General features: G+C 41.2%; 1 protein-coding gene across 6 annotated transcripts in view; it reads right to left on the bottom strand.

The window, feature by feature from the left end:
* Positions 1 to 7547: 7547 nt before the first annotated feature.
* LOC147440046 (vacuolar iron transporter 1-like) overlaps positions 7548 to 15392 on the bottom strand; it is a 41268-nt gene continuing 33423 nt past the window's right edge. For 4 of the 6 annotated variants that reach the window (XM_086484453.1, XM_086484456.1, XM_086484457.1 and 1 more), the window contains exons 5-10: positions 8745 to 8828; positions 8590 to 8658; positions 8395 to 8505; positions 8223 to 8308; positions 8067 to 8138; positions 7644 to 7829 (exon numbers count right to left, since the gene is read on the bottom strand). In XM_086484453.1, the coding sequence (XP_086340579.1) occupies positions 7790 to 7829; positions 8067 to 8138; positions 8223 to 8308; positions 8395 to 8505; positions 8590 to 8658; positions 8745 to 8828 (462 nt within the window). In that variant the 3' untranslated portion in view covers positions 7644 to 7789. Of the gene's footprint in view, positions 7830 to 8066; positions 8139 to 8222; positions 8309 to 8394; positions 8506 to 8589; positions 8659 to 8744; positions 8829 to 15392 lie in introns of all 6 variants that reach the window. The other 2 variants (XM_086484454.1, XM_086484460.1) reach the window with 2 other exon arrangements.

Raw genomic sequence — 15392 nt, forward strand, 5'->3', positions numbered from 1 at the left:
TAGTTTTATTGTAGCTAATTTGAAGGTACTTTGCTAAATTGTGCTCCTTATTTCTTTGTTTGCTCTTTATTTCGAGAGCTTGTTGATGTCTGGATCTCTTCGTTTTCCTGGATTACACTCACTACAAAATAAGGAACGACATCATAGCCATTTTCATCACAAAACTTTGTTGTGGGAGCATCCTCCACGGCGCACACGTCCAGAGTAGCCAAGATGTGTTCCCATCCAAAAGTCTCTAACTCTTCTTCAGGAAATGGTTCTGGGATATAGTCTCTATCCTCTATAACCCGCTCTAGGATACATTCCTCACGTTTCAAGCTACCACATTGTGAAGCTCCACACATCCACAGTTCTTTAGGCTTACCTAACCAAGCTGGAAGTTTTGATTCTGCTACTGTGGCGGAATCAAACTCCTCAACCGGTGTTCTCGTCACATCCCTATAGCTATGGTCCCTCAAGTTTATCTTTGTTATGGTTTCCATATGTCTCAGGTATATATGGTCATAACCCCAATCTTGTACCATTTTCAATTGTCGCATGAATGGTCTTCCCAAAATGATGTCATAGTTGTTCTTCTTGCCAAAGTGAACAACAGCAAAAGTGTGTTCATATTCAATGCCACAAGAAGTAACAAGTACTTTTTCTAGCAGTCCTAGGGGCTTTTCCTTGTGTCCGTCTGGAAGCTGCAGGGTCATTCGTGTGGATATCAAGGCAAGTTTTCCCCATTTTTTCCAAACCTCTTTGGTTGCAATGGCCACACCAGCTCCACTGTCAAGGATTGCCATGGTTTTTACACCATTGAATTCCACAGGAAGGGTGGTGTTTCCATCTTCTCCCTCGTAATACTCGCCTACCTTGTTTAATGGCACTGGCCTAGTATTTAGTCGAGGCATTTCAAGCTCTTTGATGCCTTCCTCGATTTGAGTCATTGGGGTTTTTACACCAAATTTCTCTAGACATTTACCCACATTAGCCCACATGTTTGGTCTTATTCTGAGCAACTCGACTAACATTATTGTACAGGTGACTGGGGTAGATATAATATCTACTAGCCCCTTTGAATCGATGGCCTTGTTGGGAGACAGTCTCTGTGATGGGACTGCAACCACGTCTGACTTGGTCTCGTACTCTCCCATGTAGGACGGTAGTGTTCTTTGCGAATGGGGTTGACTATCCATAGATTGTACAGATCCTTTGTCACCCTAATACGATCGCACGTCTAGATTCATTTGAGATCCAGTCTCAAATTCCTCTATTGGTGGTAGAAACACTCCTCGTTCATCACCAGTCTTGTCTACTCATCTTCTTAGGTCATCGGCTTCATTGGCCTCTCTGACTTGTTTCCACAATTCGTCAAGACCATCTATCTCTTTACAATCCTCAGGTATAGCTTGGTGAAATCTCTCGGAAGAGTTATCCGTGGTATTCAGTACTATCCTTGGTTCTAATGCTGGGTCTTTGAGGTTTGGTCTGTGCTCATGACTAGAATCTGGCTCTTTTAGTTCCTGGTTTGGTGGGATTACTTGTGTTGGCAGGACACGGATCACATCCTTAGGTTTTGCAACTGGTGGTTCTAGTAAAGCTTGGGCTGTTTGAATCATTTTTTGGCACATTTCGAACCTTTTCTTTTCTAGTTTCGCATAGGGATATGTCATCCACCTGTGTTCTTGGGTTTGGTTGTTTTTGAGCCTCACATCATAGGCTTTCAAGAGGGCATCTAATGTCTCATTAACCTTCTCTACCAACACAGATCCTCCTGAACTAGCACTTCTCGGTTTCTCATCCGTGGATGGTTCTTCTAGAGGTTTAACCATCTGTGTAAGAGAAGGTGCCTCCTTTTCCTCATGTTGTTTTATCTTCTCCTCAGCTTCGGTAATCTTCTCAGCTAGGGATTTTTGCTCTCGTTCCCTACGTGCTTTCATCCTAGTCTTTCTAGCTTTCCAACTATTTCGTTTGCTCTTGGTTTTCTAACTAGGTGCATCTGTCTTTGGTCCATCATCTGTCTTTGGACTCGTGTCACTTTCCGTGTTCTTTGTCTCTGGATTCTCATCAGCTTTCTTTTGAGCTTGTGCTCTCGTAACCACTTGAACTGGTACGACATTTTCATTTTCTGAGCTACTAGGTAGCTGAACAATCCCTAATACATTTGTCGTGATTTTCCTGATTTGGTTTGGGTTTTTCGGGCAATCGGGGATCACTTACTTTTAATACATCAATAGCTAGAAAACCCAAGCATGACTCTTACCATTTGGTTAAGAAAACTGGATCATTCCCTTATGGATCCAAAGGATTTTTTCTTCCTGGTTAACAAGCACCGGAGCATAAACTGGCCAATGTCAAGATGGGAGACGGTCATGAAGAACATATGGAGCCCTTAATGGCCGCCTAGGATGAAATTTTTCTTATGAAAGGTACTTTGGGGAGCCATTCCAACTGAAGTGAAGGTTCTTGCCAAGGGAATCGGTCGAGATAGATGTTCACAATGCAAAACGGTTTGTGAAGACCTTGTTACCATATACATGTGGTAGTGATTTGTGTGAACACACTTAGAACCGCCAAGGCAGTTTTTCCCTCACTTGGAGGTTTTTTCCCCCGTGCATTGTATATACGCCCATTACTCTAGGGCTGACTCATCTTTGCATTGCACACTAAGTAAGACTACTCTATGTTGTGTGCCTTGTGCTTCCTTCGTCTTCTCCAATCTAGCTGCGCCCCCCCCCCCCCCCCCACGCTTAGTCGCCAGAAACTTTAGTACACGCCTGCTCACTTTCTTCGATTTTTTGTGAGCTTTAGTGAGCGTCAGCATGCCGACAAATAGGTCCCTTGCAGTCTTCCACGGGTTGTGCTATATAGCACGTGTTGGTCTCACTTTGTTTTTTCTCTTTTTGAGCAATTTTCACATCAGTTTTGCAGGCATTCACCATGTCTAACAACACCACATATGTGTTCAAGATTTCTGCTGCTAAGGATAGATTGGATGGGGATAATTACCCTATGTGGGCTCACATGATGCAACATGTCCTTGTGTCAAAAGGCGTTTGCAATATTGTGTAGGGCATTGATGTACATCCTGGTTCTGAGGAAAATCCATCTATTGATCACATGCACTTTTTGGGTGTTTGGCTTATGCTTTGGTGCCACAAACGCAATGCAAAAAATTGAATGATAAAGTTTTCAACATTTTTGTTGGTTACAGTGTTGAAAGCAAAGGTTACAGGTTGTACCATCCGCAAGACATTTATGATAGTTTATTGCCTCTTTTCAATGGTGGAAGTTCGATTGTAAATTTCAATGAGGCAAATTTACACCCTATGGGGGTTTTTGAAAATGTTACAGATCAACCAATTTCTGATGCAAATGTACATGATGTACTTGAGGAGGAAAGGGCTGAGAATGAGCAAGCTAGAGGTATGCGAAATGGGTGGTGCATACTTTGCCTGATAGTTAATTGGATGCACCTTCGTCTTATGGATGTTGCAGGTTTTGGTGGTAGACATCTGGAGTTACAAGACAAGACATTTGCTCTCTCTCTCTCTCTCTCTCTCTCTCTCTCTCTCTCTCTCTCTCTCTCTCTCTCTCTCTCTCTGCACGACAAAAATCATCAGCAAAGCCTTCCCCTGGGCAAGAGGCCTCTCCTCTGCAACAGTAAACATCCCCTCTCTTTGTTGTAGCGTGCACATGCAAGCCCCACCTCTATGGCGTAGCCTGTGCGAGAGCCTCAGCTGTTGTACTACGGAGCAAACCCGACTGGGGCCCTTGTTCAATGCCGACAGCATGTCAACATTCTCCTTGTTCAAGTGTTCGCAGCGGTGCAAATGAAGAGGGAGCCCTTCACATCACGGTGAGCCTCGGCTACATTCGTAAGACTCTCTCTTAACGCTCATAACCCTAAGCCTAAAAGTAAGGGAGCATTCTCACCTTTGTGGTAAGATGTCCTCTACGCCAATCTCCCGCACCCGGAAGATGTTTCTTGCGGTGGCAGTGGCACCGAAGAAGGACCCTATTTCTCGCGAAGATGCGAGGATCCCAGTCCTAGAGGCGCAGAGTCAAGATCTCATTGAGAAGAATACTCAGCTCAAGTAGCATTTGTGTAAGCTTGAGGAAACAAAGGAAGTAGAGAGCCAAGCTCTACTTGTGAAAGCACATGAGGTCAAAAAATCTTTTGCTGAAACTTTTAAAGCATCGCAAAAAGAAGTCCACGAAGCAACTCGTAAAAAGATTGTCAACGAAGTTCAAGAAGCCTTACAAGGAATTTGGCTACAAGAATCTGTTAGCCTCAAGGTCCGGATTGGAGGACTCCCCTCACCATGGTGCACAGACAAAGACACTCTTGAAGATGCAATCACCAAGATCAATGACATTCTCTAACCAGTAAATATCAAGCCAGAACCCGTCTCATGGATCAATGACACACATAGAAAGGTGCCACCCCAGTATTGTATCCTTACTCTCGAAGACAAAGAAGAGCACTGGAAGCTACTATGCAAGTCTCATCTCCTAAAAAAGCAAAGCTATGGATTGCCGAAGAGTTGACATGAACCAACTCAAGACCAAAGCAAGTGAACTCAAGAAGATGCACAAGGCTCACAGACAAGGTAAATGGACAGTCTATCGAGGTGATAAAGCCATCATCCATGAGTTTTGAACTTCCAAACCGGCTCCCCCCTCACCTAAGCCTTCCTAGGTTTCATCCTCCTTTTTCTTTTCCATTACCCTCTTGATGGACCCTCAGTCCTTAACATGTATCCATGCTTCACTTGAAAGCAAGCGTTGTAATGTTCTGTTTTTCGGTCCCATAGGTCATATCTGACCTCTGTGACGATAATTCAATCTCTCTCTCTCTCTCTCTCTCTCTCTCTCTCTCTCTCTCTCTCTCTCTCTCACACACACACACACACACACACACACACACACACACACATGCACGCACGCACACACACACACACACATACATCTAGAGTTACAATACAAGTTACAAGACAAGACATTTGCGCTCTCTCTCTCTCTCTCACACACACACACACATATTTGGAGTTAAGAGATATGTGTGTGTGTGTGTGTGTGTGTGTGTGTGTGTGTGTGTGTGAGAGAGAGAGAGAGAGAGAGAGAGAGAGAGATGCCTTGTCTTGTAAACCACACACACACACACACACACACACACACACACACAGAAGGACGTGCCTCAAGGTTGTCGGTGAGGCTGCCCTCAAGAAGGTATGGAAATCTCTGCTCTCCTAGGTCTACACAACAACAAAAGTGCTCTGCCTCTGCACATGATTCCCACTAAATGGGTTGTCATGAGGAAGAAACTCAAAAAGGAGAGAAATTATTGTTGATCTTCGTAATTGAAGGGATCACTATGGAGGATCAACCTCCATGCTGCCTTAAAAATCGTTGGCTACTAGTCATGATGGCATGATAAGCTTCTTCGTCACAAAACTATGTTTGAGCAGGAAGGTCAAGATTTGTATACACTCTCAAATCTCTATCTTTTTGAAAGCTAGTCATCTAGTCGAAGTGTGGTTTGGTTATCCTCCTCTTCTCTTCAAAGACCATTGAGAGTGGGTTTTCCTCCAGCATCCCCCATAGTTCCTTCCAAAATTAACTCTCCACAACTCAATATATGAGCACAAATAAAGGCTTGTGAGAAAAAACCCCACAACGTTCTTTTGTTTTCTCATGCTAGTTTGGATTTGAAGGTAAGGGATGAGAATAACTTTTGCAATACTTTCTTGTAATATTTGATCCTTGTAATCTAGACTCCAAATGGTATGGCATGCATTGTATCTTCTGTGAAGAAATTCGCACAATTTGGTTGGCTAGAAAATGTTTTAGTGGATAAATTCAAGTGTGAATTTGCAAAATTCAGGGTCTTGTTGTCATTAAAATTAAGATGTCTTTGTAGAGACAAGGATGTTATCCCGATGGGTAAGTAACTTAATTTTATGGTGAATACTTCTCTATGAAGTTTTTTGAGGATATCGCGAATTACGTATAACTTACGTATAACCTTGATTGATCGAATATTGTATGAGATTGTTTTCCAAAGATGCTTGATAAACCTGCAAATTAGCATTGTAAGTAAATAAGTTGTTTATTGCTACAATTCACAATATGATCGAAACTTTGGGGTGGACATGGAAAAGATGACATAGGTTTCATCAACTACTATAGGGATAAATTGACTAAAAGCATCAAGACATTTTACTAAAAATTGACTAAAAACATCAAGAAATTCTATCAAATAGCATTAAATTCTTTTAATGAGTGCTTAAACATTTTCCCAAAAAAATTACTCCTTCAAACACTCTAGGCCAAAACCTAGCTCCTAATGCGAGGACTTCCCGTGCACTAACACAAAGGAGGGCACGTCTTTTATGACTTTAATAAGATTAGTGTCATTGAGAATAGTTGTATTTCTGACTTATCAACACTTTATATTGTAGAAAGTGCAAAAATCTGACTAATACTAAATTGAACACAAAGGATCATTCAATATAGTACAATTGAATGAAGGAAAACTCTCTCTCTCTCTCTCTCTCTCTCTCTCTCTCTCTCTCTCTCTCACACACACACACACACACACACACACACACACATGCACTCATTCATGACTCACTAGATTAAATTCATAATACTCGATAATTGTTTAGCAAACTACCGTAAAGCAACACATATTAGTAGCGCTCAACTTTCCGTAAAACCAAAAGAAAAAAGGCAATGCTTGCAACTCTCTCTATCTCCTCGATCCATCTCCCCCCCTTTTGAATGTCTTCAGAGGGACAACCCAAGATCCTATGTTAATTTATCAGCAAGAAGATTATCATGCAGTACCAAGAGGACACAATCATAAAACCAACTTGTTTTGCCAAGGCTATATCTAACTCATAATCATCCTATATCATCTAACTACAAACTAATCTATATCTATACTATGAATAATAGGGGGAGGGATTCCGGTCCCCCTTCTTGCTACACGTCAAGAGTTCCTTCATCCGGTGCCTTCGGGCAGTGCTTACTGCATGGAGAGAGAGAGAGAGAGAGAGAGAGAGAGAGAGAGAGAGAGAGAGAGAGAGAGAGAACAAGGAGCTTTGGACGCATTTCTATATAGAAAAAAATATATAATTACTAGGCAAATTACTAGATTGAATACACATATCTAGTAAGAGTGCAAACATGTAATAATGAGAATGCTCCTTTATGGTTGTAACCATAACATTATAGCTATATGGGAGTTTTAAGTAACCATAGAGCAAGAATTTCTTACTAGTTTGTCTCAGATTCTCCTAGATGGCTGTAGCCATAATATTATAGCTATATGGGAGTTTTAACTAACCATGTAGTAAGAAATTCTTCTTTCTCCTACATGGTTGTAGCCACAAAATGCTATCTATGTAGTTGTATTATAATAATTCACATGAATAATCAATTTAACAGATCATATACAGAATAGCACATACTTTTTGACTAAAAGAGATAAAGATTAAATAGAAAACTAAAAATTATCATTTTCGATGTCTTTCAAAAATTCTTACAAAGTTCATCATACAACTATTCGTCTTTATCATTGGCTACTTCTACATCCTTTAAAGAAAGAGAGCCAATCTTTTCAAGTCTTACAATCACCATGCCTTCTATTAGAAGCCAAGCTACCAAGCTCAACACATAGTAGAAGAGCTAGTTTCACACGCTTTTCTACAAATAAAGGAGTTCGATTTTTTTAAAGCCATGTAAATAGGCTTCACAAGTGGATACACTTCTTCAACTCTTCTAACCCCAAACCATTTTATTAAAATGGTTTCTTGATCTTCTCTAGTGAGTTTGTGTGCCTACATAACAAACCACAATAAAGACTTAAATTAGAGAATATGGTTGCAATCTTTTCAAGAGTAAGCATAAGATATATTTGTAAGATTGAAAAAAAAACTGCACTTCCAAGGTAGCCTTCTCATTAGAAACAAAAACATCTTTCTCAACATCCTAAAAAGAGAGACAAGACACATTACTTTAATTTTATTACCATAGTATAAGTGTTTAGAGCCATCAACAAAAAACAAAACAGCTACCTTTGACTTTTGAATCCTCTTAACTTTTGACCCTTTTTTTTTTTGAAGGAGTTCAGCAAGCTTAGTTGTAGCCTAAGACATAGCCCAAGCTTATTTCAATGACATTTATTTAACAAGTTCACAAGTAGCATTAGTTTAATAGTATAATTTGAATACCTTGCGTTTTCGAGTACTCTTTCTAGAATGCCCTTCATCGCACCCTTTAGATGCAAGTTTTTAAACTTTATTAACTTATCTGATATCTACCAACACAAAAAACACAACTTGATTTTTTTTACATCTCTAAAAATGTTACACAATGGGAAAAAAAACATGAATAAAATCTCACCGGCTTCTCGATTGAAGTTTCATGAGACTTATCACCAACAGACAAAGACATTGAATCCACATCTCCTAGTGCACTAGAAAAGATAGTTTCTTTCATAAAATTTTGATACTCCTAAGCCAACATTTTCACATAAATAAATCATCATGTAGATATGAAATGAGAGAGAGCAAAAAAAGTAGCATGATCTTCATATACCTCATATGTAGCCATATGATTTGCATCATTGTCCCAAGATATTTCTAGAATGTATACATCAATTTCTTTCTAAATACATAAGACATACACAAAACTTTAAAAAATCTTAAAAGATCGGCATTACACTTGTATAAAGAATAGTATATATCAATTACCGGTGTGGATTCTGAGATGTCTTTATCGCCCTCCACCACATACACAAAGTTCTCATCATAACTTTTCTTGGAAGCATCCTCTTCCTAATAAAAATTAATCGATAAGAAACTTAATATCAAAACTCTTAAAAATCATTCTATACTATTACCTTTGTTGATAATTATGTCTCTTTCTGTACACCATGATTGTCAAGCTCTTGAACATCATGAGTATCCTTAAAAATGTTACATATTCAAGAATAAGATAAACATCTACATAGCATATGATTTGAAAGCAAAACAAATAGACAATACAAAAACTTATTCCATTATAGCGCCTTTGCAAGCCTTTTGTTTGGTCCACTTTCTTTTGGACGCCAATGACTTGATACACCAATTGTAAATGTCGGACTCTTGCCACAAATAGTCCACACCATATACTTTCACTGGATTTAGCTCACCCATCTTCTCTCGAATGATACTCAAAACCATATCTTTACCCTTGCTATTATGTCTCAAATCTGCAATTGGCCCTACCTTTGCAAACCACCCTCGCACCATCACATAATTTGCACACAACACTCTATACTGGCCATGATCCTCTTTTTTAAGAAATTCTCTACCATACAACTTATTGTGCTCTCTATGTTTAGGTGGAGGAGCTCTAAATAACTGATCATATATGATCGGATCATATGGAAGAGAACTAGTTGATTTACCAACAACCCTTTTGTTACCCAAAGAGTGATGTTCCCTCCAAGCGTCGAGTAGTTTCACAGTCTCCCCATGAGAAAGTGAAACTAGTTGCTAAAAAATTGACTGTGAACGTTCCATGCGAGCCCTACAAGAGTAGTCGACACATGAAGATAAGATAGACTCCAAAAAGTTTAAATTTGTGCCACTTGAGATATAACTCGAACAATACAAAAAGTTAAGATGAAAATAAATCATAGAGAGAACAATGCTCTGTTGAGATGTCGAGCTCTACATCTTGAGCTAGCATCCACTACGGGTCTTGGCCGCTTACGGCATTTACTCACTGGCGCATTAGGTGACCGACACGGAGGATCTCTGCCAGTGATTCGACAGCTGGACTACACTTATAGTGCCAGCCTAGTACGCTTCTAGCGAGTTCACACTTAGTGACCGCATGTACATATGTGTTATTTTTCAGTTTTAGCACTTAGTCATTTTGTACTCTCTTTTCTGTGAGAAGAAGAAGAAGCTTTCCATATTTGTGTGGTGTGTGCTTGTCTTGTGTAGCTCTCTTGCATCCTCTTTCTTTACATGGTATCAGAGCCTGGTGCAGGCAAGAGAGGCTAAGAGAGCAAGAGCATCACAATCCCTTCGTTCGTACAAGTTTCTGAACAGGTCTCCAAAGTGCAGTACACAGAGATTTACTGTACAAGTACAGTGGTTGTGTGTACGCTTGATTGTGGACACTCGTTGAGTGTAGAAAGCGTTACAGGTACCACGATAGCAGGTTCAGCAAATTTGCAAGTTTTTGCAGATTGCAGCTATTTTGTCTTAGTGCTTCAAGATGTATGACGGTTTCAGTCAGATTGTCACTGAGAAGCTTGAGAAAAATAACTACCCTGCATGGAAGTTCAGAATAACAAATTTCCTAAAAGGAAAAGGTTATTGGGACTATGTAGAAGGAGACAATGAAAAGGAACCAGAGATTCCCGAGGCAAATGCTACAGCAGAACAAAGAAAAGCTTTGAGGGACTGGCAACAAGGCCAGAGCAAAGTGATGTATTGGATTTCTATGAGCATCACAGATGGCATGATGGGCTATCTACAGGATGCTGAAACCCCCGCCATTGCATGGAAAAACTTAGGCAGAGTGTTCGAGGTGAACACCAAGGCCAGGAATCTTCAACTAAAGTCGGAGCTAAATTAGGTTAAGAGGAACAACCTCTCCATCAATGATTATGCTTTGAAGATCAAGAGTATCATTGAGGCTCTTGGATCTATTAAAGTCTCAGTGGAAGACGATGACATTGTCCGTGCATGCTTGGATGGTCTAGGAGATGAGTATGTAAATTTCAGGTCTTCCATGAATACAAGAGACGACATCCCTGTGTTCCAAGATTTGATTTCTATGCTTATTCTTGAGGAGAAGAACCTTGGTCTTGACACATCTACTTCTCGTGGCAGAAATAGGTATGAACAGGCCTTCTATTCTAACTCCAACAGAGGTAGAGGTAGAGGTAGAGGTTGTGGTCGAGGCCCAAGTGGTTGCAGGGGCCAATTTCAAGAAGGTCAATCAAATCAAAACAACACAGGTGGTAGGGGAAACCAGTCTCAAGGCAGAGGGCGTCAAAGAGGTCGTGGTGTAGGATCAAGCAGGCAGCAACATACTGCAGATAGCAGAGAATGTTAGACTTGTGGTGAAAGAGGTCACATGTCACGTGACTGTCCAAAGGGAAAAGCAAGTGGAAAGAGAGAACATGGCAACTATGTATCTACTAGCAGAGATGCAGATGACAGCAAAAACGAGCGCATGTTTGTTATGCAGCATGTAATGAATACAATGACTGCAGAGAATTCCACCCAAGATGATGTTTGGTATGTGGATTCAGGTGCCTCTAATCACATGACGTCTCGTGGAGAGTGGTTTAGAGATATGCGCAAACCAGATGTGTCAGGCTATGTGCAGACAGAAGATGACACAGTTCACCCCATTGCTCATGTAGGGGACATATCTCTAAATACGAAGAGTGGCAAATCAAAGTACTTAGCAGATGTACTTCATGTCCCACACATTACAAAGAATCTTGTTTCTGTTGGACAAATGGTTGAGCAGGGTTTACAGGTTCGCTTCAATCCAAATGGCTGTTATGTAGAAGATTTCCAGAATGGTTGTAAGCTGATCACATAGGGAAAATGTGTGGGCAGAATGTTTACGCTGAATGTAGACATGCCTGAGGTAAAAGCTGCATTATTTGCACAGCACACAGGTGTTGTGGCTGATGTTGACATTTGGCACAAACGCATTGGCCAATGAACAGAGATTGCGCAGCATGCAATCAAAACAGATTGTAAAAGGTTTGCCCAAATTCAAGGTCGATGGTATGTATAAAGTGTGTGCAGCATGCCAGTTTGGAAGACAGTCAAAGGGCTCATTTCCACATGAGCGCAATGTATGTAAAAATCCACTTGAGGTGGTGCACACAGATGTTTGGGGTCCTACCGATACTGCAAGTATACATGGTTGCAGGTATTATGTCTCTTTCATTGATGACCATACAAGGAAAGTATGGGTCTACTTCATGCGTAACAAAAGTGAAGTGTTTGGTCACTTTCAGGACTTCAAAGTCATGATTGAGAAGGAGACAGATATGCAAATCAAGACATTGAGGTCAGATAGAGGGGGAGAGTACTTCTCCAACGATTTTACAGATTTTCTGCGAATGCATGGTATACGCAGGCAGTTTACATGCAGATATACTCCATAGCAGAATGGGGTTCCAGAAAGGAAAAATAGGCACATTGCAGAGGTTGCACGTGCATTGATGAATGAGAAGAACATGCCTCATCATTTCTCGGCTGAAGATGTAAATACAGCTGTGTACATTATGAACAGGACACCTACAGCTGCGGTGCATGATGTAACGCCTGAGGAAAAGTTTACAGGTACAAAGCCTGATTTGGCACACTTGAAAGTGTTTGGCTGTGTCATAATAATCAATATCTAATTCTCCTAAATGATTTTCTCATATTAAACTGATCATTTAATGTGGGGAAGTGCCAGGGGAGAAAAAGCTAGAATATTAGTTAAGCTAGCAGACCGACCACAGTAGGGATCCAAAGGAGGGAAAATAGGGATCCAAAGGGGGGGCCATCTGCAAAAGAGCCATGTGCAACAATGGACTAAAAAGACCCTAAGGTTCAGCCCATTAAGACTTCCAAAATGCTAAGGTTCCAAAATTCAAAGGTTGTGTCTAAAGGGTTAAAGCTTAGGGGGAACTGGATTCTTTGTGTACTCTCCAAAGTCAATGCACATCCCTACATGGGAGGGGGCGAGCCCTTCTTCTAGGGGATGAGAGATAAAGCCACACACACACACACACAAGCCCCTTTACACAAAGGAAATTAGGGACACATGTCAGCTCCCTAGCCCAGATGCCCACAAGGTGTGCCCAATTCCTATTGGATGACCCTTGAAGTGGACCAATGAGAATTAAGCTAAAGTAAATCTAGTTTAATTAATTTAAAAACATTTAATAAAAGAAACCAATAAGAATTAAATCTCCTAGAAGACTATTGGGCAGTCTCCCAAAGGGTCCAATGAGCATTCAGGAGCCCCATGGCTTGCCTGATTCCTATTGGCCAGGAGGCAAAGGGGTCCAATTAGAGTTTAGTTTAATTATTTAATTACCTCAAGCTCTCACAAAAGGGGAAAGGGGGACACATGTCAGAAGGCTATCACTTATGCTGCTTAATTGTAATTGGCTTGACTTGGGGAGGGCCAATGAGGCTGCAGGAAGAGCAAATAGCAAGGCGGCTCGCCCAAGAGAGAGAGGGGGCTGATTTTTGCTTGGCATTATCACACACACACACTCACACAATCTCATGTGTGAAGAAAGAGAAGACTATCTCTTCCCAAGCTTTAATGGAGAACTCATCACCTACTCTAAGCTTGTGAGATAGAAGCCTACCTCAACACTCTCTTGGCATGTGGATGCAAATCCAACCAAGAGCCAAGCTTCAATGCATGCTCATCTCCTCTACCAAGCTAATTACTAAGCTAAGCTATGCTAATATGAGTGATTATGTGAGGAGATGTACATCTTTCTCGTAAGATACTCTTTCTTCCTCTCAATCTACTCTCATACCCTGCTAGCTCTCACCATCTTCGAAGGTGTGTCAGGTCTTAGGTCTGAGAACGGGGATAATTCAAGTTGTGTTTGTTAAGTGTTTTGCTTAGTTCATGAAGCTTCCATCTTCATTGCACTAGCTAGTCTTGAAGGAACACAAAGAATTGTATTGTACAATGTCTCTCTTGATGGGAGAAACCATAATACAAAGCCTTTTGGAGGGGGGACCGGCTCCATGAAAATCCGGTCCTCAACTGTTGTCAATAGCTTAATTTCTCTCTCTTTTGAAAGTATTGTTGATGCTATCTAACTAGGTGTTATGCTTTTTGTTGCTCTCTCCACCCAAGCACTCTTGTAATTCTCATTAGGACTCTATTCTAATGAAATTCCCACTATGTTCATGCTAATTTCCGCTACACATAAGTTATTAGGCCATTAAATGTTACATTGGTATCAGAGCACAAGGTTTCTCTTTTCTTGCTCAAAAAGGGAGGTCCTCAAGCTAGCTACAAATGGTTGGTATTCTTAATTGCCTGTGAGTAAGTAGAATAGGGATTTTTCAGCCTTGCAGTGCGCCTGCCTTTGTGCAGTTAACGGGGCATCACCGTCGAGAGCTATGGTCTTAATAGTGGAGTCCTACGGGGCTTGCCTACGGCTTAGAAACCACTATTGAGCTATTAGAAGCTTGACAGGAGCCGGTGTTGTTTTGGTGTTGAAGGACCCTCTCTTCTATTCCTTGCAATTAATGGTATTCGAGCCGCGGGTACAGTAGCTTGAGTGCTTTTTCTAAAGGGGTAAAGAGGAGTAGAAACTAGGGCTTGAAGTTCCAAAGTACACCTAAAAGTTGTTAGAATGGCTGACAATAGTAAAGAGAGTGAAATTAATGTTGATAACTTTTATTTTTCTCATGAGCAAGCTACTAATGATGCTTCAATGCTTGTTAACTATCTTGTTTCTAGGCTTCAACAAGCCATGGGCAATCCATCTCTCCAAAGTGAAGTGCAACGGCAGCTCCGTGCTCACGGGATTCTCCAAGCTCATCAACATGACGAGAGAACACCTAGGAAGCCTCCTTGTGAGACTACCAAAAGAGGTCTCTCTCCGATTCGGGAAGAAGAAGATAATCCATACGAAGGGCTCAAGAATTTACTTCTTAATGATGCATCTCCTTCCCAAAGGAGAACTCACGAGTCTCCACCGAAGGAACGAGAAAGAAGCGAATCTCCCGCCACCTTGGCGGAGATGGCTCCACGAAGACGGCGGGCTAAACGCTCTCCATCACCACCAAAGAGGGAGGGAAGAGCATCTCTTTCCTTACCTATGATGGTACCTTTGGTGCTATGGACAAAGTCTTGGCCTTTATCCAACAATTCGATGCGGCCTTTGGAGATGAGGGCTTCACGGAGTCCTCTAAGCTACGCCATGTAGCTATGCACTTTCAAAAGTCCGCCAGACAATGGTGGTCTAGCCTACAAGCCAACGGTGAAGCTCCACGAACATGGAAGGCTTTAAGAGCTTCCATTATGAAGCAGTTTTTGGCCACCGATGCCAAAGACAAAGTACTCACCGAATGGCGAAGCTTAAAGCTCTCTCCCAATGAATCCATCCACAAATATGTAGACAAGTTTTGGGACTTACAACTCAAAGCCACTGTCTTCAAAAAGTTGGATTTTGGAGAGCAAAAGCAACAGTTTTGTGCGGGCTTAACCGAAGAAATGGCGGAGTATGTCAACTCCCAAAGGCCACGTACCATATCGACGGTAATACACCATACTATGGTGGCCTCTAGAATCAATTTCCAAACCGGGGTTAAAAGAAATAATAAGCCCCCGGAAAACAAGGGTTC

The sequence above is a fragment of the Adiantum capillus-veneris genome, chromosome 16, assembly GCF_014529385.1.
Source record: "Adiantum capillus-veneris isolate H3 chromosome 16, ASM1452938v2, whole genome shotgun sequence".
Classification (NCBI taxonomy): Eukaryota; Viridiplantae; Streptophyta; class Polypodiopsida; order Polypodiales; family Pteridaceae; genus Adiantum; species Adiantum capillus-veneris.